The 22,185-nt window shown below is 34.1% G+C and overlaps 3 protein-coding genes and 1 long non-coding RNA gene across 4 annotated transcripts in view; 3 read left to right on the forward strand and 1 right to left on the reverse strand.

Annotated features, from left to right (window-relative positions):
* LOC149481525 (gonadotropin-releasing hormone receptor-like) overlaps window positions 1–22,185 on the forward strand; it is a 100,535-nt gene that overhangs the window by 40,800 nt on the left and 37,550 nt on the right. The gene's annotated exons all lie outside the window — the stretch shown is intronic.
* The window catches only part of LOC149481526 (uncharacterized), a 125,491-nt gene that overhangs the window by 29,079 nt on the left and 74,227 nt on the right, over window positions 1–22,185 (reverse strand). The window lies entirely within an intron of this gene.
* Window positions 1,253–19,612, forward strand: LOC149481527 (cholesterol 7-desaturase nvd-like). The gene is made up of 9 exons (XM_089705361.1): window positions 1,253–1,274; window positions 4,089–4,342; window positions 4,752–4,941; window positions 6,181–6,366; window positions 7,091–7,263; window positions 12,797–12,902; window positions 15,315–15,439; window positions 16,503–16,673; window positions 18,169–19,612. The coding sequence occupies exons 2-9, from the start codon at window positions 4,091–4,093 to the stop codon at window positions 18,331–18,333; spliced, it is 1,368 nt and encodes a 455-aa protein (XP_089561487.1). The 5' UTR covers window positions 1,253–1,274; window positions 4,089–4,090; the 3' UTR covers window positions 18,334–19,612.
* Window positions 7,807–12,636, forward strand: LOC149481528 (uncharacterized). Its single transcript, XM_089705363.1, has one exon. The coding sequence runs from the start codon at window positions 8,338–8,340 to the stop codon at window positions 9,181–9,183; it is 846 nt and encodes a 281-aa protein (XP_089561489.1). The 5' UTR covers window positions 7,807–8,337; the 3' UTR covers window positions 9,184–12,636.

The following is a 22,185-nucleotide window of genomic DNA, read 5'->3' on the forward strand; positions in this document are numbered from 1 at the left end:
ATTCCCATAGTCCTCAGTACCAGTCCATTTAGCATCCCAATCCATAGCCCAATCATTAAATTTCCATACCCTGCAATAGTCCTACATCGGCCGCGGACTGCCCAGGGCTGTATCTCTATAGTGCAGTCATGGGCAGGCTGCGGCTGGTGTCCCACAACACATTAAAATTCTCGAAAGGGCCTCTGCGTGTTGGATCCGTGTCCCCACGTAAGCCTTCCAAAGATCCGGGTACCGTCCTTCTGGTGGTACCCGAGTATTATGGAAATGAGAAATATCAACTAAAAAGATTTTATACATATCAGTATTCCGGAATACATAAACCGTACAAAATTAAAGTAGGGAATACTATAACCTAGCCTGGCAGAGATTGCTGTGTAGCAATAAGGCCGCCTATTGTGCAAAATTTTTGTACCTCACTAATTTGTACCAAATTTCCTATATTGTTTTGTACAATAAATAAATAAATAAACCTTCCTGTTTGTGAATTAATATTCAAAATCGGTGAAAATACAATAATTTCATGAGTTGACGACGAGGTCTTCACAGTTCACAGTTCACACACGCGGCCGTTAGGAGGCTGCGTGGGGAATGCTGTTCAGCCCCCCTAGTCAAGTGGCTTTCTGTTAGCGTAGCGTTCAATAGAATAGACTACGAATGAATGAGATTGACGTAAGCTGTAGATACCGTATCTACAGCATGAATTTTTTGGTAGATACCGTATCTACAGCTTACGTCAATCTCATACATTCGTAGTCTATTCTATTGAACGCTACGCTAACAGAAAGCCACTTGACTAGGGGGGCAGAGCGATTCGTCCTCTCCTCTGCTGGCGCCGCCCGCTAATACGTGCGGGTTACTGGGAGGATGAATCGCCCTGTTTAGGTATTTGGGATACAGTATAGGAGACTGTGCCCGACTTTGTTAATTTAACCCTTTTCGCTTTTTAAAGTGAAACTTTTATTACATCGTCTCAAACTTTTTGGTCTGTGTAGCGCATGTCGCGTGTATCGCGGCTGCCGAGTAGGTATACCTACTCGGCAGCCGACCGTCACGCGACATGCGCTACACAAAGCAGTGTTCGGAACCGTTCGAACAGTTTCACTTTTACCGTGGTTTCATAAAACCACACAACATTTTTTTGGTTTTGGTTTGGTTTGGTTTTACGAGCCCTTTTTATATTATACCTTCTTATTTACTCATGTATTTATTTTTAGATAAGATTACAGGGTAGCTTTGAAATTCGTAGTAATTTAGTCTACTCATTGACGTAGTAAGTACGTATTGACATATTATTAACGTAGTACATAGTTACTCAATGATACTACCAGCATGTTATTCAGAAAGATGTAGTTACATACTTATTCATTAAAATTTAAAACATTCTTTATATATTACTAGCGGTCCGCCCCGGCTTCGCCCGTGGTACATATGAAAAATAGATGTTGGCCGATTCTCAGACTTACCCGATATGCACAGAAAATTTCATGAGAATCGGTCCACCCGTTTCGGAGGAGTATGCAGACTAAGGCGATCCTCACACTGCCCCGCATCACGCTGCATGTTGCATGTCGAAGCACCTACGCGCGTTCCTGCGGGAGTGCAGATCTGCATCATCGTGCGGGTTTTTTGCGCACTCACGCGCGTAGGTGCACTTGTAGATTCACGCACGGCGCGGCGGCTCTCATTAATCATTTATTCGCCGTTCTCTGTGGTGTGAGCATCACGATAGTTTTGATAAAAATTGTTAATAGTGTGGAACTCATTCAGGACGCTGCCATTATACTAACTGTTTGGTTTTTGTACGGTCAAATTAAAAGAAATCGTGCCTATAGAAAATACATGGGTACATCCTTATTTACAAACAATATATTTAAATGGGTCATTTGTTAATAAATCGATCGATAATTCAAAATCCCATTCAAGATCACGCGCGGCACTGCGGGATTCGGTGTGCCATACCTTGCGTCTCGCCCCGCATCTACGCGCGGGGATGCATGTTTCTCCGCGTGTATGCGCGTGACCCGCATGAACGCGCGTGGTTGCATTTTCAGTGTGTTGGACTGTGCGTGTTTTCTATACAAACGGAGATACTTACAAGTAACGTTAAACACGCAGTCACGCAACATGCAGCATGATGCGGGGCAGTGTGAGGATCGCCTAACATTGTGACACGAGAATTTTATATATATAAAGATTTACTTTTCCTATTTATTCAATTGTTTATGAAAGTTTCTTAGTCAGCAATGTAAATGAATTTTTTAGTAAGTTAGTGCGGAAAACTAATGAATGAGACTACAACAAAATTATTACCTAACAATTTAGTTAGTATGTTAGTAAGTTTATAGATAAAAAAATAGTAGTAGTGTTTAAACTAACCTTGACCGATAATGCTGAAACTTTACACGAGCGCTTATTTCACGTGTCAGCTGTCATTTCATGAGGCGCCATTTTGAATTTAATATGCATTCCTCTTAACAAGTTTTGGCGCTGTTTTAAAGATGAATAAAGTTTAAATTATTAATAATCAAACAACATCTAGGTATACTATTTTAAAAATTACTTATATTTACGGTTGACTAGATTTCCGCACGCGGCTTCGCCCGCGTTTCCAAAGGAAAACCCGCATAGTTCACGTTCCCGTGAGATTTCCGGGATAAAACCTATCCTATGTGTTAATCCAAGTTACCCTCTATATGTGTGCTAAATTTAATTGTAATCGGTTCAGTAGCATTTGCGTGAAAGAGGAACAAACACACACACACACATCCTCACAAACTTTCGCATTTATAATATTATAAGTAAGATAGGATACCAATGACATTCCCTGATAGGTAATTCGACACTGTTTGGCGTTATGTTTTATGTACTTTCATTAATCCTACATTAATTTTCATTTTAATCGATAGTTAAGCTATACAGTATACAGCTTAACTATCGATAGAGAGTACTATAGTACTGCTGGAAGCTGTGAATTCATCTATTGTTACATAATATAACCACAGTATTACAATACTGTGATATAACACATAGATATTATTGCCGAAAGCACTCAGGGATCACGTACATGTCCAACTGTGCAAGAATTTTTGAAAACGGACTTAACTATAATTACCGAGGTTAGCGCGTTCAAACAATCTCTTCAGCTTTATAATATTTATATAGACGAACTAGCTGTGTTTCCCGGCCTCACCCGGGTTGACAAATATTACCTATATAGCTTATATTATTTAGTAAAGACGCAGTTTTCTGTTGGTGAAACAATTTTCAAAAACCGTTACAAACAGACAAATGTTTCCATTTATTACGAATATAGACATAGACATACACATCAAAATTCATACTTTCTACAGTTCAGCAACAACGTGACAAACCAACGGACATTATGAATATTTTATATTGAATACTGATTTTCAGCTACCTTTTTGCACGATTGAGACGAATGAGGTTTTATAAGATTGATTTTATCGAATTTTGTGGAATTTTGAAACATATTAAAAATTAGTTATAATAATTAAAAACCTACTGAAACTGAATAAATAAAAACAAATCGACCAAGTGTGAGTCGGAATCGCGACGCTCTGGATTCCGTATATAAAATTATTAGCTATTGTAGAGAAATTGAAAAAAAATTGGTAACCATTCACAACCAACCGTCAATCATTGCACCTTAACTTTCTTTTTATTAAGTATTTGCTATAAATTTAATATAAATTTATAAAGAATAGAAAAAAAATGTTGTTGTTATCACACAGAAATATATCATCTCTGAAAATTTCAACTGTCTATTCATGGTTTATGAGATTCAGTCTGGTGACATACGAACGGACGGACTGATAAACAGACAGGGAAGTCTCAGTAATAGGGTATCGTTTTTACACCTTATGTACGGAACCCTAAAAATTACACCGTTTAAACATCAATTTATAATTGTTTTCTTCAAAATTCCAAATGAAACAACTTGTTTTTTTGTAACAGTGACACACATAAAATTTGCAATTTGGTATATCCAATAAATGGTCATTATATAATTAAATATGAGGGAAGTATTTGATGATCACGCAGTTTTAAATATCATTATTTTTCAACAGCCATGGCGGACGGAGCATTCAAAATGGCGGACCATGGAATACAGATTGAAAATGCGCGCGCAAACCAATGTCATATTTTTAAATGGGAAGCAGAGGAGATGTTTTTATTTTTCTTAAATTTGACTTGGACATTGGTACTGGCTGTTTTTGAAATGACGTATAAATATTCGAGTGTTATTCTGTTGTCTGTGATATTGGTCGCTATTTTATATGGCATCTATAGAGCGTATTGGAATCCTGGAGTTGTTATACGGGTAAGTTATTTATTTATTATTTTACTTATGTATTAGCTGTTCGCCCACAATGCTTTTAGACCTTAGAAAAACTGAAACTATCTTTTTAACAAACTTCATCCAAATCTGTTCAGCATTTTAGGCATTTATATATTATATCCTACTAATATTATAAATGCGAAAGTTTATGAGGATGGATGTATGTGTAAGTTTGTTACTCTTTCACGCGAATACTACTGAACCGATTAAAATAAAATTTACTACCTACATATATAGAGGGTAACTTGGATTAACACATAGGATAGGTTCTATCCCGGAAATCCCACGGGAACGGGAACTATGCGGGTTTTTCTTTGAAAACGCGAGCGAAGCTGCGGGCGGAATTAACAGATTGTTTTCACAATAATAATGCTTGTTTCTTATATTCCAGGAATTAACCGACATAGGATTCAGCCACATCCCTTACATAAAGGGGGTGGATAGAGACCTTCACATAACCAGGGCTCAAGCGAACCGACCCCTGGGGTATAAAATACCCCCTCCATATCCTAATGGCTGGTATGCTATAATAGAGGGGAGGGATTTGAAGATTGGAGGGGTGTCGTCTGTGGACGCTTTGGGTAAGTTTTATTTAGCTATGGATAAAGTGGAATATCTGCTGTCATGTTACAATAATGTATGATCGATACCTATGTTCATCCTTATATATAAAAATGAATCGCAAAATGTGTTGGTAAGCGCATAACTCGAGAACGGCTGAACCGATTTCGATAATTCTTTTTTTATTATATTCCTTGAAGTACGAGGATGGTTCTTATGTAGAGAAAACGTAATTATGTACCACGGGCGAAGCCGGGGCGGACCGCTAGTAAATAAATAAAATCGCATCTTTTTAAATGCATATGGATTTATGTATTAAAGACGATACATGCCAATATTACATTTTTTGAATTCGTATGTGTGTCCGTCTGTTTATTGCGATTATTGTCTGAAACAACTGGATATATTTTGATGGAACATTCTCTGGCGGATAGCGGTTGTAACGTATCGGTTACATATTTTACTTGCTTTCGATTAGAATATGGAAGTTCTGTCGTGTGACGAAAAAACTCATTGAAATAAATTATTAATTTAAATAATTATTCAACCAATTATAGTACATAGTATACGATACAGTATACACATACAGATCTAATTTACTTGGCATTTTAGTAGGCGGATCATAAAATTACAATGAAATTTAAATTCAAATATGACGATGGTCAACACTTCCTCATGGAGTGTGTTCGGAATGATGGTAAAAGAAAGGACTTGCTGACGAAATCTATATCTACTAATATTATAAAGAGGAAAGGTTTGTAATTATGTATGTGTGTATGTATGGTTTTCACGCATAAACTACTGGACCGATTTCAAAAATTCTTTCACCTTTAGAAAGCTGCATCTTCACTTTATATGGCATTTTCAAAAAAAATTGTGATCCTTACCAAAAATGCAATAATGTAACCCAAGGTGTAAAAAAATCATTACATAATAAAAATTCTGTCATCGCGTGCGCTGCGGAATCTATTCCTTGAAGTACAAGGATGGTTCTTATGAAAAAAAAACCGTAAACAAACAGTTTAAAATAAATTCTATAAATGTTGGTGTATATCATAGCATTCTAGCTGCTCCACACTCTGATGCAGCTAGAATGCTATTCAACTTTAAATTTTAAAGTGTAACTAATATAAATTTTAAGTGTAACATATATTTGTACAAGGTACGATGGGATTGGCATCGTCCTTTTGGACAAAAATCTCTAAATAAACATAGATTAAAAAAAAAACATCGTATAAACACGCGTGTAATTTTTACAGGGCAAACATTTTGCGTCTACCGTGGTGAAGATGGTGTCGCGAGAGCGGTCGACGGATATTGCCCCCACTTAGGGGCAAATTTGGGGATCGGTGGGGCAGTAAAGGGCAATTGTATAGAGTGCCCCTTTCATCATTGGAGATTTGGAGAAGATGGCGCCTGCTCATACATACCTGATATTAAGAATAGTAAGTATTAACAATTTAACACGCTTTTGTTAACTCAACCTGTAATATACCTAATAATAATAATATGTCGTTCTCACTACCTAACCACAAACTTTTGAATTAAGTGAAACATATTTTTGTAATTGTATTTTGGTTCCGAGGGCAGGGTATCTGTGATACCGGTTAAAACCCATTTCAGACACCAGCTCCTCCAACTCCAGCTAATTGTTTGATAATTTTGTATGCATGTAGATTAATTTTTGAGATTGGGAATTGTGAGGAGAAATAAATAAATGATTTGATTTGATTTGAATATATGCTTTGAAAAAGTTTCCAGCGTGATTTTGAGTCTTGTTGTGGATTTTAATGGATATTGTTATTACAAAAATATAATATAAAATATGAATGAGAATAAGAATACATAATCAGAATCAGAATCATACATCAAACATGTTTATTCAGTAACAATTAAAAGATAGTTAGTTTCAAAAAATTACTTTTCATAAGACCCAATCCCTCGAATACAACATTTGAAATATAAACATATAAATAAATAACATCAGATATTAGCATACTGGTCAATAAAATGTACAATTCTATTTTTGATAAAGATATTTCAGGTTGGGTAATTTTAAATTTATCATCATAATTATGGTGGCAAATAATCAAATCAAATATGTTTATTTGCTCGTATATTTTATTTGATTTGATTTGATAGAAAACTAAAAATTATGTCTACTTCCAGTACCAAAGGGAATATCAATAAAAACCTGGCAGACAATGGAAACGGATGGGGCTGTCTGGGTCTGGTATGACGCAGAGGGACGACCCCCGCTGTGGACCGTCCCAGAACTGGAGGAGACTAAGACCTGGGGGTATAGGGGCAGGAATGAGTTCTTGATTAGCGCTCATATACGCGTAAGTGATTTCGTTATCAAAAGTGCATGGACTACTATTCTTTCCGCTCGCGGCTTCGCTCGCGTTTACAAAGAAAAACCGGAATAGTTCCCGTTCCCGTGGGATTTCTGGGATAAAACCTATCCTATGTGTTAATCCAAGTTACCCTCTATATGTGTGCTAAATTTCATTGTAATCGGTCCAGTAGTTAATGAGTGAAAACCATACATACATATATACATAATTACAAACCTTTCCTCTTTATAATATACTAGTGGTCCGCCCCGGCTTCGCCCGTGGTACCTACATGTTTAAACTATCCTATCTCTCAATTTGGATCGAACTGCACATGGTGTGCGAATTTTATTATAATCGGTTAAGTGGTTTAGGAGTCCATTGAGGACAAACATTGTGACACGAGATTTAGGTATATATACATATTAAGATAAGTATAAGTATAGATTAATTTAGAGCATATAAATGAAACAGCCAACAGGCTAGTTATGAAAATCTTTAACATTATTTAAAGCTTATTAAAAATAGTAAGTACCGCTAGAGGGCGCGGTGAAGTAAACACAACTGAAATTGTGCTCCGTAATTAAAAATTATTTATAAATATTATCGCTGCGTTTAAAAGTGAAGAGTTTGTGAATTGGACAGAACTAATTGGCATAAGTCAAATAAAAGTGTGAAAACCCGTGGAAAGTGAATAAACTATTACTTATCACATTATCTAATATGAAAATAACAGCTGATGTTCAAAATGACAGTTAACTCTTCAAAACATTAAGTGCAATTAGTGAAACATCGTTAAAAGAACAGTGAAATCGTAAAAAATCGTTATAATATGTTATAAAGTGCAAGCAAACTCCAATAAGTATATAATCCTAGATATTTAAGACATTATTAGAAAATATGCATAATCATTCGCATTTAGAATAATAATATATTCAACTATTAACGCCATCTATCGAAAAAATCATTAACTTTTCGATATCAAAATAGCGACATCTAACGTATTAATCCTTAACTACGGAACAAAGTCCATACGTAACTAAATACGGGTACTGAGAACTTCTAAGAGAGGGCGTTAAGATGTCGAATATAGAACAGCTGATAAAAGAATTGCGAATTGATATTAAAAACGACTCCGAAGAGTCCTTAAAAAAAGTAGAACAAAGGATTACGAATAAAATTAATGAAAACATAGACTCAAAATTTAAAAGTATTCAGGAAGACATCGAAAAATTGAAGAAATCACATGCTGAAAATGAGCATAGATTTTTAGAAATAGAAAAATGTATAAGAATTAGAAATCTAATATTTTTTGGGTTAGAAGAGCAAGAAAAAAGTTACGAAGAATTAGAAAATATTATTTTAAGCTTAATTACGTCGGACATTAACATAAATTGTAACAAGACAGAACTGCAATTCATTAAGAGATTAGGAAAAAGAACTGAAAATAAAATAAGACCTGTAATTGTTACTTTCAGCACATATGGAAAAAAAATAAGCATAATGAAAATGAAACACAATCTAAAAGAAAAAAATATTTACATAAAGGAGGATTTCCCACCAAAAATATTAGAAATAAGAAAAAAATTACAGGAACAACTTCATAAAGAGAGAGAAAACGGTAAAATAGCATACATTCGTTATGATAAATTAATTGTGAAAGAACCAAGTAACAGAAACAATCAAGACAAAGTTAACTTTAAACACAGCGGGAACAATACAAAAAAGAGAGAGCTAGAAGTTACACCACCTTACCTTTCAGGCGGACATGATAATAATAAGAAACATCAAATCGCCAAGAAGAACAAGATTCGATCCTATCCATCTCAGAGTAACCAGTATTCTATGAAAAATTATATAATTAACAAAAATAAAAACTCACCCCAAATCAAACCAACAACTTCTATCTCATCAGATTCGGAATAACAATTAATAAAGCCCCCCAATTTGACAAAAACATCATTCACCCCCTCAAATAGTAAAGATTTACCTCAACATATTAATAATTATACACCTCCCCCACAACGGTTAGTCACCGCGGGGGCAGTAGACTGCAACCCTCCAAATTACATGAAAATAAAAAATATATACATATCCACGTTTAACGTACGTTCCTTAGCAAGTGAAGTCAGGCTCTTAGAGTTAGAGTATGCATTGTCACCAATAAAATGGGATATAATTGGTATTTCGGAAGTAAGAAGAAACGGATTTAAAATTGAAAATAGAGGTCGCTACATATTATATTACTACGGAAAAACAAAAGGCGAAAGAGGAGTAGGATTCCTAGTTAAAAAACAAAGTTACTTAGAAACTATAAACTTCATTGGGATATCTGATAGAATAGCATTACTGCAAATTAAAATATTATCTACCTTATATACTATCATACAAGTGTACGCGCCTACGGAAAACTCAAGTGAAGAAGAGCTCCAAACTTTTTATACTGACTTAGAAAACGCAATATCTCAATGTAGCAAGAAAGTTATAATTATGGGCGATTTTAACGCAAAAATTGGACAAACAGAAGATAACGAGGAAATGGTTAGAGGTATATATGGCTATGGCACAAGGAATAGTAGAGGCCAACGTCTAATAGATTTTTGTTTTCAATATAAATTTAAAATATTAAATACAATCTATAAAAAACCGAATAGTTTAAAATGGACATGGATGGCACCCAATAATAAAGTAAAAAATGAAATCGACTTTATTATTACTAATATACACAAAAATGTGAGCGATTTGAGTGTATTAAGTCGAGTTATACACCCGAGTGACCACCGCATGGTAAGAATGACCCTATGTACCAAATCAAGAAAAATATCGCGTTCACGCTATTCGCAATCTACAACAAAACATATTGAATATGATACATTAAAAAGCCCATTTAAACTATGTCTGCAAGAATATGATACGGTACAGCACCTCTACGACGATATCGAAAAAAACATGCTTCAATGTTTGAAAAAACCAAGCGTAAATTCTAAAACTACACGAAAATGTCATATAATTACTGAGGAGATTATTAAGTTAAAACAACAGAAACATATATTAAGAAATAAAACTAATAAAACTCGTGAAGAAAAATATAAACTAACATATCTATATAGAACAATTAATAAAAAAATAAAGGAGAATTTAAAAAATTATCGATTACAAATATTTGAAAATCATTTAAAACAAACAGGTGGCATAAAAAAAGCAAACAAGGTTTTAGAGAAAACAAAACAATTAATGACACATCTGACCACTCCTACAGGCTCTGTTACCACACACAGAAAACAATTACTGGATATTGCCACAACGTTTTACAAAAACCTATACAACGATATTAATCAAGAGCAAAGTAACGTGTTTAAAAATTTTAAGACCATCAGCACACATAATAATGAACAGTTTGAAGATGTCCCACCCTTCTTGGAATGTGAAGTAGAGCATTCTATTAAAAATCTCAAGACAGGGAAAAGTCCCGGCCCCGATGGTATAACAAACGAGATGATCATTGCGAGCAAATCTCATATAATAAAACCTCTGACACATTTATTTAACCTCGTATTAAAAGAAATAAAGCTCCCAAAACAATGGCTATGCTCGGATATAATACTATTGTACAAAAAAGGAGATCCAAAATTTATAAGTAATTACAGACCGATTAGCTTAATTCCATGCATATATAAAGTATTTACCTCAACTCTACTAAGAAGACTGTCATATATCTTAGATGACAAGCAACCAATTGAACAAGCGGGCTTTATGAAAGGAATGTCTACAATTGACCATATACATACTGTAAAACAGTTAATAGAAAAATATAACGAATACAATAAACCCTTATACATATGCTTTATTGACTATGCAAAGGCATTTGACTCTATTTTACATAGTGCTATATGGCAAGCATTAAAATCTCAAGGTGTCAATGAGACATATATATCAATAATAAAAACTATATATGAAAACAGCTATGCGAGAGTAAAACTAGACATTCAGGGACCAACATTTAAGATTAACCGAGGTGTCAAACAAGGAGATCCACTTTCAGCGAAAATCTTTATATCAGTACTGGAATATATCTTCAGCCAACTAAACTGGGAGTCATATGGTCTCAAAATCAATGGAAGATATTTATCACATCTCAGATTTGCAGATGATATAGTTTTGTTGTCAGAAAATGTTAAGGAATTACAAATAATGATAGAGTCACTCAATAAATATAGCAAAATAGCTGGCTTGAATATAAATGAGGAAAAAACAAAAATTATAACTAACAGCTCCCAACTACTTGTCACATTGAATGAATCTCCCATTGAGTATGTTGCAGACTATATCTATCTTGGACATCTCATCTCATTTAAATTATGCAACGAAAAAGAAATTGAAAGAAGAGTCAAACAAACATGGAACAAATATTGGGCTATGAAAGAAATTTTCAAAGGTCAGTTACCAATCCCATTAAAAGCCAAAGCGATGGATATATGTCTAACACCATGTCTCACATATGCATGCCAAACATGGACTCTAACAAAAAAACATGTGAATAGAATTAGCATCTGTCAAAGAGGTATGGAACGAAGCTTTATGAATATCAAACTGAGAGATAGAATAAGACATACTGTTATAAGAAAAAGAACGAATGCTCGAGATGTAGCAAGGTATGTCTGTAAAATGAAGTGGAAGTGGGCAGGTCACCTGTGCAGATTGAGAGATGACAGATGGTCACACACAGTTATTAATTGGACACCTTATTATAAAAAGCGGAAAAGAGGGAGACCAATTGCAAGATGGAGTGATGATTTGAAAAACCACGCAGGTGCCCTATGGACAAGAGTAGCCAAAAACAGAGATGAGTGGAAAAAATTGGAGGAGGCTTTTACCGCAAAAAGCGGTCCTTTATAATATATTTAATTGCATACTGTTTTATTATTTACTAACACTTCATTTAATATTTAAAAATAGAATTGTAATAGAAATAAGAATAATGTAAATACTAACAATACTAACAAAAAATAATATGTAATTAGATGTAAGAAAAGGAACAAATAAAGGCTTTTATTATTATTATTAAAAATAGTTTTTATCAAACTAAAATTGATTCCATGTTTTCTGTCTGTTCGTATTTTTGTTGTGTAGGTTCTGTGGTTGTTGTGTGGTCCCATTGATTTCGATTTTTTTATTAATTTAGCTGGTTTTCAGCTAATCGTTTGTCAGCTTTTTTCAAAATATAAATAACTAGCAGTCCGCCCCGGCTTCGCCCGTGGTACATATTTACGTTTTCTCTACGTAAGAACCATCCTCGTACTTCAAGGAATATAATAAAAAAAGAATTATCGAAATCGGTTCAGCCGTTCTCGAGTTATGCGCTTACCAACACATTTTGCGATTCATTTTTATATATAAGAAGATTACCTATTTGACAATTATATGTATAGTAGGTATACATAAGTAAGTACAACTAATAGGTACATCACTATACGTAAATTTTATTTTATTCGCATTAAACCTAATATCGAATTTTCTACAATCAGTGTTCTTTTCTCAGGATATCCCGGAGAATGCGTCAGATGCAGCACATCTCAACTTTATCCATAAACTATCATTTATGACTGATATTGGCGGGAAAATGCCGTTTTTAAATAATATAGTCGGTAAGTATCACAGATCACTATAGTAGAGCCATTTTAATAGGCAACATTTGACAGTTCAACAAAATTCAAGAACGTAACCTAGTAACGACGACATAGAATAACATGATATTTCGTTTTGTTAGAACTGCACATTTGCTTGACTTTTTTCAATTACAACTACATATTTATAATAACAATGACCGATACAAGTAATTTTAAGATTTCATTTTACTGATAAACCATTTTAAACATAATAAACAATTTCTGAATTGAAGAACTGACGTCACTACAATTTTGTGTCAATAAACCTTTTTTCTTTTTAAATACCAGAGACGTTACTCTAAAAATCGAAATATGACATCTAGAATCGAATGCATTGATTACTTGTGAATAAAAATTACCATAAATTAATAAATTCGATTGACAAATGTTTCAAATCCGTATCGATTAATTCACTTTAATCGATGTTTTTAAGCAGGTTACCTCTCTTCGAAGATAAAATTGATAGACGTCAAATGTTGCCTATTAACCCTTAATAGGGCGGAGGTAAAAAATATTAAAAAAACAGTTTTTGTGTTAGTATTTATTCGTATATTAGGACCTATTTTAATCGTATTCAAGAAAATCTAAGAATATATAATCATAAGTACGCGAAAATTGGGTGGTAATTATTTGACCTTAGCCCGTCAAGGTACAAGAACTAGAGCTGCTACAGTCCCTAGCTTCTCTTTCTTCTGGAGCAATATGAAAGCTTTTGAAGCATGGTGTAGCACATAAAGCTACTTTGCAGATGTTACAAATAATTCTCGATCGTTTTTGAATGCTTTTCGTGCTACATAATCGACATCTAGTAAATTTTTCCTGGTTTTCTGGGTAGTGTGGTACAGAAGAGCGTCTGATTTCAGCGGGTACTCCGAAATTCCCACCTTGTTTATTCTTGAAAATAATACTTGATGTTCTTTTTTTGCATGTGAATCCATCTATAAGACTCCAAGCCAAACGCGCATATTTACAGTTAGCACTTTGGTATGCTATGCCTTGGAATCTTATCTGACCAATTTTGTTAGTGCCCCAAAGTGGTTCTTCCGAGATACTTTCGTCACTGCTTTCAATATCGGAGAGATTTCCTTCTAAAATTATCTCGATTGCAGTGTCCGAAAGCTTCTTTTTCTTGATGTTAGTATTCGATATTTTATGAAATAGCAATTGCGAGAAGGGTAATGGTAACTATATAACCACCAAATACTATAATATGTCGGTGTAACCAGGCAATGGTATAAGTTTTACCACCGAGTTTACAATGATTTTCTGAATAGTACAAACTTCATTTCAAAAATTACTATAACAGTCATGCAGCTAAACATATTCAATAATGCTACCAAATATCACAAAACCATTTACCGGAATCTTAGTAGAACAAAATTATAACTAACGCAACCACATACCTCCAATTTTCAAATTTTTTCGATACTTTTTTTTTAATTGTTGGTAGTTTGTAAACTTTTTCAGTTACGTTATTGCCAGGTCTAATAAAAGTTTATACGCTATATACACCTTCCAAAAGATGAATTTATGAAATCATACATAAAACGTTCCTTGGTTTATGGTCAATAAACTGAGGTGGTAACCAATTGGCCTTTGCCCTATTAAGGGTTAAATTGGCTCGACAATACATAACAAGATTGACGATTCATTATCAGATATTATTTACTAGCTGCGCTTCGCGGTTTCACCCGCATGGCTTCGGTCCTGTTGGTCTTAGCATAATCCATACTATTAATATTATAAATGCGAAAGTAACTCTGTCTGTCTGTCTGTCTGTTACTCAATCACGCCTAAACTACTGAACCAATTTGCATGAAATTTGGTATGGAGATATTTTGATACCCGAGAAAGGACATAGGCTACCTTTTATTGCGAAATATGTACCACGGGCGAAGCCGGGGTGGACCTCTAGTGATATATATATGTATAGCCTATATAATAGACTTCCTCGACAAATGGGCTATCTAACACCGGAAGAATTTTTCAAATCGGACTATTAGTTCCTGAGATTAGCGCATTCAAACAAACAATCAATTTAATAAATTGCCAATAAAATTAGTATTCTTGTACAAGTAATCTTTTGCGTGTAAGTATTAGTTTAGGTTTGAATTTAAGTTTAAAATAATATGATTAAAAAATACCACATTTCCTACATTGTTTTGTAGGTACAATGAATAAATAAATAAATAAAAAAACGACGTGTGGCACTCGGGGACTGCCGCGGTAAAGCTATTGCATGCTATGCCTTCAAGCCACACCTCCGTGACCGTCGGAGTGGGGAGCGTGAGGTTTTTTCGTTACGGAATTTCTCGATTCGGTCCCCGCGCTCAAGGCCCGCGATAGAAGCTATGCAATAGCTTAATAAATACATAAATTATTCCATTTCAGGGCATCATATCTGGAGAACAGAATGGATGAAGTCGGATGAATCTCATGTTGCTGAAATGAAGATTGATCAGAGCTACATAATAATGAACTATAATGTATTCCCGTTCAATATTTCTGTTAAACAGGTGAGTGGAGATTGTAACATCAATTTCCAAATACCACCCGCACCACCATTACTCTTGGCGGTCGATGACTGCGCTCTTCAAAAGAAGCTTCTTTCCGCGCACAACGAACTTATGGAACGAACTTCCTGATGCGGTATTTCCAAACGGTAACGACTTAGGTACCTTCAAGAAAAGAGCGTACTCCTACCTTAAAGGCCGGCAACCATAACTTGTTCATTCATTCATCACCTCTGTTTATTCTTCAATCGACATAAAAAAGAAGGAGGCTGTCAATTTGACTGTATTTTTTGTGTACTTCAGAACTTATGGCTTGGTGAAAAGATTTTGATACTGATTTTTGTTGTTTGAAAGTTGAGTTCAAACAATGTGAAGGTAGTTTTATTTTTTTGTTAATAATAATGATTATTGCATAACGTTTATCCTTTTTAAACTGTCTTCTCATCAATCACTAAATGCTAAAATGTTAGACATAATAATTGACTGTGATATACTTATACGTTGAAAAAGTTATTAGCGCATACACCGTTCATTCATTTTTTAAACAATACAAAATTGAATCCAGTTAAAAGGAGTTTTGCTTTGAATTTTTTGAGCGTGATTCATTTTGAGTGTAGGTAGTTATTTATTGTACGCCAATGACCATTCGTCTTATTTTGTACCCTTTTCTTAATTTTTTTCATTAATAAAAATAATCAGTAGTATTAGAAATAATACGCGGAGCTAGGTTTAATATAATTTTGAATGTAATAAGAATGTACTGCGATTCTACACAGCTACCTAATTGATGTAGGTAGTTGATAACAAATCGCAGCAAGTCAACGGCTATTAGCAAAGTGAGGGTAGTTGGGTCGAACGTCTTATAAACAACGTCCGAGCCCCTAGGCACGATTCGTACATGATTCGTACGAATGCGCCACGATTCAAAGGAAAGCGGCATTTTATAGTATTCGACAGGTACAGACATGAAATAATGACAACTACATTGACAACTATTCATCCACAAAAATATTAAATCAATAGTATATAATTAGTTTTATACCTTTTGCGTGTTATGTTTTCCCAGATCGGTCCAGCCCACGTCCGTCTCCATTTCAACTCAATCTTCGGCTCCACTGTAGTGATACAATCTGTTACACCAATAGGCCCAATGCTTCAGAAGGTTGTTCATCGAATATATTCGCCAGCTCGAAATGCGCTGTTCGGCGCGGTTCTTGTATTGGCTGAGGCTTATCAGGTAAGAATAAATAAAATAATCTTATCTTATATATAAAAATGAATCGCAAAATGTGTTGGTAAGCGCATAACTCGAGAACGGCTGAACCGATTTCGATAATTCTTTTTTTATTATATTCCTTGAAGTACGAGGATGGTTTTTATGTAGAGAAAACGTAAACATGTACCACGGGCGAAGCCGGGGCGGACCGCTAGTCTTATATATAAAAATGAATCGCAAAATGTGTTGGTAAGCGCATAACTCGAGAACGGCTGAACCGATTTCGATAATTCTTTTTTTATTATATTCCTTGAAGTACGAGGATGGTTTTTATGTAGAGAAAACGTAAATATGTACCACGGGCGAAGCCGGGGCGGACCGCTAGTAAATAATAAAATAAAATTTATTAGCAACTTCAAATATAACATTACAATATTGCTCTGCCTTCTGAACTAGGTAATTACCTGTATCATAGAATACTTTTGACTATTAGTATTTAGTTACTAGTTATTATCATTACAACTAATATTTTTAAAATGCAAACGTGTATTTGATTGTTTGAAATAATAAAACATTTGTTGTAAACAAAACACAAAAACACCAAATATATATAACACTAGCGGCCCGCCCCGGCTTCGCCCGTGGTACATATGAAAAATAGATGTTGGCCGATTCTCAGACTTACCCGATATGCACAGAAAATTTCATGAGAATCGGTCCACCCGTTTCGGAGGAGTATGCAGACTAACATTGTGACACGAGAATTTTATATATAAGATATAGCAAGCACATATTTACACATTGAAATTTGACAGTAAATTTGACAGGAAGGAAAATATGTACTTATGTTTATAGAATACTAGCGGTCCGCCCCGGCTTCGCTCGTGGTACATGTTTACGTTTTCTCTACATAAGAACCATCCTCGTACTTCAAGGAATATAATAAAAAAAGAATTATCGAAATCGGTTCAGCCGTTCTCGAGTTATGCGCTTACCAACACATTTTGCGATTCATTTTTATATATAAAGAAAGAAGATGTAGTAGGAAGGTACTGGGCATTTTCCAATTTTGATTGTTTTTCAATCAACTCAGTATTTGTCAATGTTTCCCAGCGCTATGTGCGACTCAAATGAGATGTATGCTACTTTTTGTCTGCCTAATATAAGTTAGTTATGCCACAGTAAACAGAACGAACAGTAAAGCAACCAAGGCCTTTTCGATAAAATAAAATTAATGGAACCAAAAAGTTGTTATTTATAGTTATTGATATTTTGTTTTGTTCATTAAAAAATTGAACGCAACACTGCGATTAGGATTGCCGTCAATGCGCATGTTTGTTTGTGTTTCGAACGTTTTATAGAGATTTTCCGTACTGGATGTTATTCTGTTTATAACTGTGTTTTGCTCTGTTTAGTTTAGTTGTTTATTGCACGTCAATGCATCGTCTAAAGTATATATGATTGTGAGTGTAATAGTTTGTTGTTATTGTATATTATCTAAATTCTATCTTTGCAGTTCGAACGTGACGTGGTAATCTGGAACAACAAGAAGCATGTCAGCTCACCCCCTTACGTACGGGCGGACAAGTCGATCCGGGCTTTCCGTGACTGGTTCGCGCAGTTCTATAGCGAACATAGCGTGTCCATGCGCGATGCTATGACTAAGCCGTTGGATTGGTGACTTTTTTATTGGTAACCATGGTAACGTAGTGAAACAGATATGGTTACCATGGTAACGTAGAGTTAAAGGAGTGGTTACCATGGTAACGCAGTGTTATGGATATTAGTCGGTTCGTGCCTTCTGTGACTGGTTCGCGCAGTTCTATAGCGAACATAGTGTTACTATGCGCGATGCTATGACTGGTAAGGGTAACCATGATAACGAGTGAAAGAACGGTCACGAAATGGTCGCATGGTTTGATCAGATCGTTAAATCGTCAACGTTTCACGATTTGGCCATCCACATTTGGCCAGATCGTTTAAATATAAAGAGTCCATAAAATATTAAAAAAATTCAGAATATTCTAAAAACTTGTTTAATGTCATTTAAGTTAGTGCCGCGGCAGCGGCCGGCGAATGCCAGAAGCGAATCGTTTTTGCAATAAAAAACAGTTAGGTTAGGTTAGGTTAGACTTTGATAAACAACGCACGAGCCGAGCGAGCAAAGCGAGCGTGCCGCGGCATCGGCCGGCGAGTGCCAGAAGCGGTCGCTTTTTAAAAAACAAACAATTACAATACTATAGTAGGATATATAAATATATAAGTACCTACCCTAAAAGAAAAAATGCGTCTTAAATTATTTTATTGAAGACGCATTTTTACACGCTTTATATTAGCTTCACCTGTATGTTTGTAACCGACTTCTTTGGGCGCGATTTTGACCCACTTTAAACGGCCAGATTTCGTTCAAACTTTGTAGATTTATTGAGGACCGATGACAATACAATAATTTGATAAAATTTTCTATTTTTTAGTTCGGTTTTCTATGAAAAGCGTGTTTTTTAGTTTTTTTAAACTATTATTATTTCTTCAATACATATAAGATATCCACATTTTCCATAGTACTCGAACCGTCGTAAATTCTTTGCTATGACTTTCTTTATATTGTTATTAAACGAATAATATGAAATTTTTAACGGGAACTATATTTTCTATCACCAAAATTTATATTTGTCATCAAGTTGTATCACCTAATAAATAGATCTATCACCACGATATATTTTCGTTCTCGGATAAACAAAAATTGTTCCCAGGTATCAATTATCAAATTAATGTTAATATATGTGTTAAATAAGAGATCGATAACCAATAAAATTATATTGCATTACATGAATATAAACTTCGTTCTTATAATAACAGTTTTGTTACTTAAATAATAGCTCTGTGCTCAGAATGGTAGATCTGTCACCAAATAAATCGATTATCGATCCCTGACTGCGACTCCTTTTTATTTGATATTTTGTCAACAATACAGTAGTAACATTTTATTTCGTTCAGATATGAAATTAATAGTATTCGTTACCAATTTAATACATCAATTTATAATTTTAATGAAAAAATGATCAAAGGGGCGGAGACAAATTGGCGCGCTTTAAAAATTAAGAATAAATATTGATTATTTTAACTTTAATTAAGTGTTTTATCTACTATTCTGCTAGCCATAAGCCAGCTATTTTAAACCAGCGCTGATTGTTCAGTGGTAATTATTTTAAACAAGAAATATTGATTATTTTGACTTTAATTGTTTTATTTACTACTCTGCTAAATTTAAATATAATTTATACTACCAGTGGAAATTTAGAACCTTGGGAGTCTAGTAAGGTAGCAGAATCTTTTGGTTGAAACGATGATGACAACCCGAATTTTTTATTTGAACTTAATGCAACTTTCTAGTAACATAATATGATTTATTGGTGATCTCTTTAAATTAGTTTGCTTATATACTTATTAGGACACACCTATTATAATACATACAAAAACATTTATTTGGTACTAGACCTTATATCTCAGGATTTTAGGTGATTTATTGTGGAACTGATTTTGCATTGTTTGGTGACTACATTTTGGTGACAGATCTACTATTTTGAGGACAAACCCTATTATTTAAGAAACACAAAACTAATTAAATTGGTGATAGATTAAATGATACCCGTTTTTAACTGCGAATAATTAAATTTTCGCCAGCGGCCGCCATCTTATCACATGAACACAGAGCTTGCAGCGCCTCTACCAATGATTAACGTAACTATTTTACGATATGATCAAATAATTTTGATCATTTCATGAAAAAACCGCGCGTTTAGTTGGCCATATCGTGAAACGATTTCTTATCATTGATCTGCTCAAGCCACATCATGATGTGGCCAAACTAAATTGGCCATTTCACGAAATGCGACCATTTCGTGAAATGGTCAATCATTTCATGAAATGAGCAAATTTACGATATGGCCATGACATATACACTACATTAAGTAACTTTTATATTCCTGGACAATTTTGTTATGTATAAAACTCTATAGTCCGGGATACATCGCCCATTTTTGCAAGTGATTACTATCAAGCTAATTTTTCGTGAGTAGCTTTATTTTGATGAGATGCCCAATAATTTCATGTACAAAACTCTTGATTGTGGTAGCTACCAGAGGAAACAAGGATAAAATATTTTGATTCGATGGTTCTCAAATATTAATTACTAACTGAATGTTTTTTTTTTGTTCAATCTCAAGATAATTACTTATCTAAATTATTCGAAAAAATATTTGTCCTACAAAATCTATGGTTTGATCAAAGAGTCCCCCTTTCCAATGTGTATCGATAACGAAGTCATCATAAATGATTACCAACCAGCTGATTTTTTTATTTTCACTTATTTAATACTTATATAATTCAACAGACATATTGTCCTACAAATTGCGTAATAAATATTTGAGAACCGTCAAATCAAAAATTTTTATCCTTGTTACCTCTGTAAGCTACCACAATCGAGAGTTTCGTACATGAAATTATTGGGCATCTCATCAAAATAAAGCTACTCACGAAAAATTAGCTTGATAGTAATCACTTGCAAAAATGGGCGATGTATCCCGGACTACTATTAGGTAGTACATAGTAAGTAGTACCTAACTCAGTGACTTAAATAAGATTAAGAATCAATTGTGTTTTGTTTTTAATAATTCGCTTGTTGATATATTGAATTTTTTTGAATAATGTTACAGAAATATATAGCTAGTTATGGGCTGATTTTTCAATCCTTGGTTAAAACTTATTCGTCGAATAATGTACAAAACTACCATTTTAAAAACGTATTTTAATTGCCCGTATTTTACAGTTTACGTGACATTTTAATATTATCGTGTAGTTAATACTTTATTGGACGGATAAGTTTTATCCAAGCATTGAAAAATCGGCTCTAATTAGAATAATTTATATATTTTATACATTTATGCGCCATTTATAAGTATTTAAAGTAAAATAATCGATACGGACTTGAAAAATTTGTCAATCAAACTGGAAACACGTCAATTTTAAAATTCATCAGGCAAATCCCTGCCTCAGTAATATGTACTTTCTTTCGTAAATTTAAGGAGCAATATAAGACAAGTACATAATTAAAAAAACGCATTTATTATATTATTATGATTTTTATTCAAATGTAATCAATGCATTCGATTCTAGATGTCAGATTTCGATTTTTAGAGTAACGTCTAATTTTTATTTAAAAAGAAAAAAGGTATAGGACACAAAATTGTAGCGACGTCAGTTCTTAAATAAGAAATTGTTTAAATTATGTTTAGAATGTAATGTTTATCAGTAAACTCAAAGCTTAAAACTACTTGTATCGGTCATTATTATTATTATATAAATGTAACCGTAATTGAAAAAAGTTAAGCAAATGTGCAGTTCTAACAAAACGAAATATCATGTTATTCTATGTCGTCGTTACTAGGTTATGTTGTTTAATTTTGTTGAACTGTCAAATGTTGCCTATTAAAATGGCTCGACTATAGTGCTATTCTTGATTTAAGGCATATTC

Source organism: Colias philodice, chromosome 16 (genome assembly GCF_061535455.1).
Source record: "Colias philodice isolate Cphi_HAF_F1 chromosome 16, ilColPhil1 Martin Lab GWU primary, whole genome shotgun sequence".
NCBI classification, from domain to species: domain Eukaryota; kingdom Metazoa; phylum Arthropoda; class Insecta; order Lepidoptera; family Pieridae; genus Colias; species Colias philodice.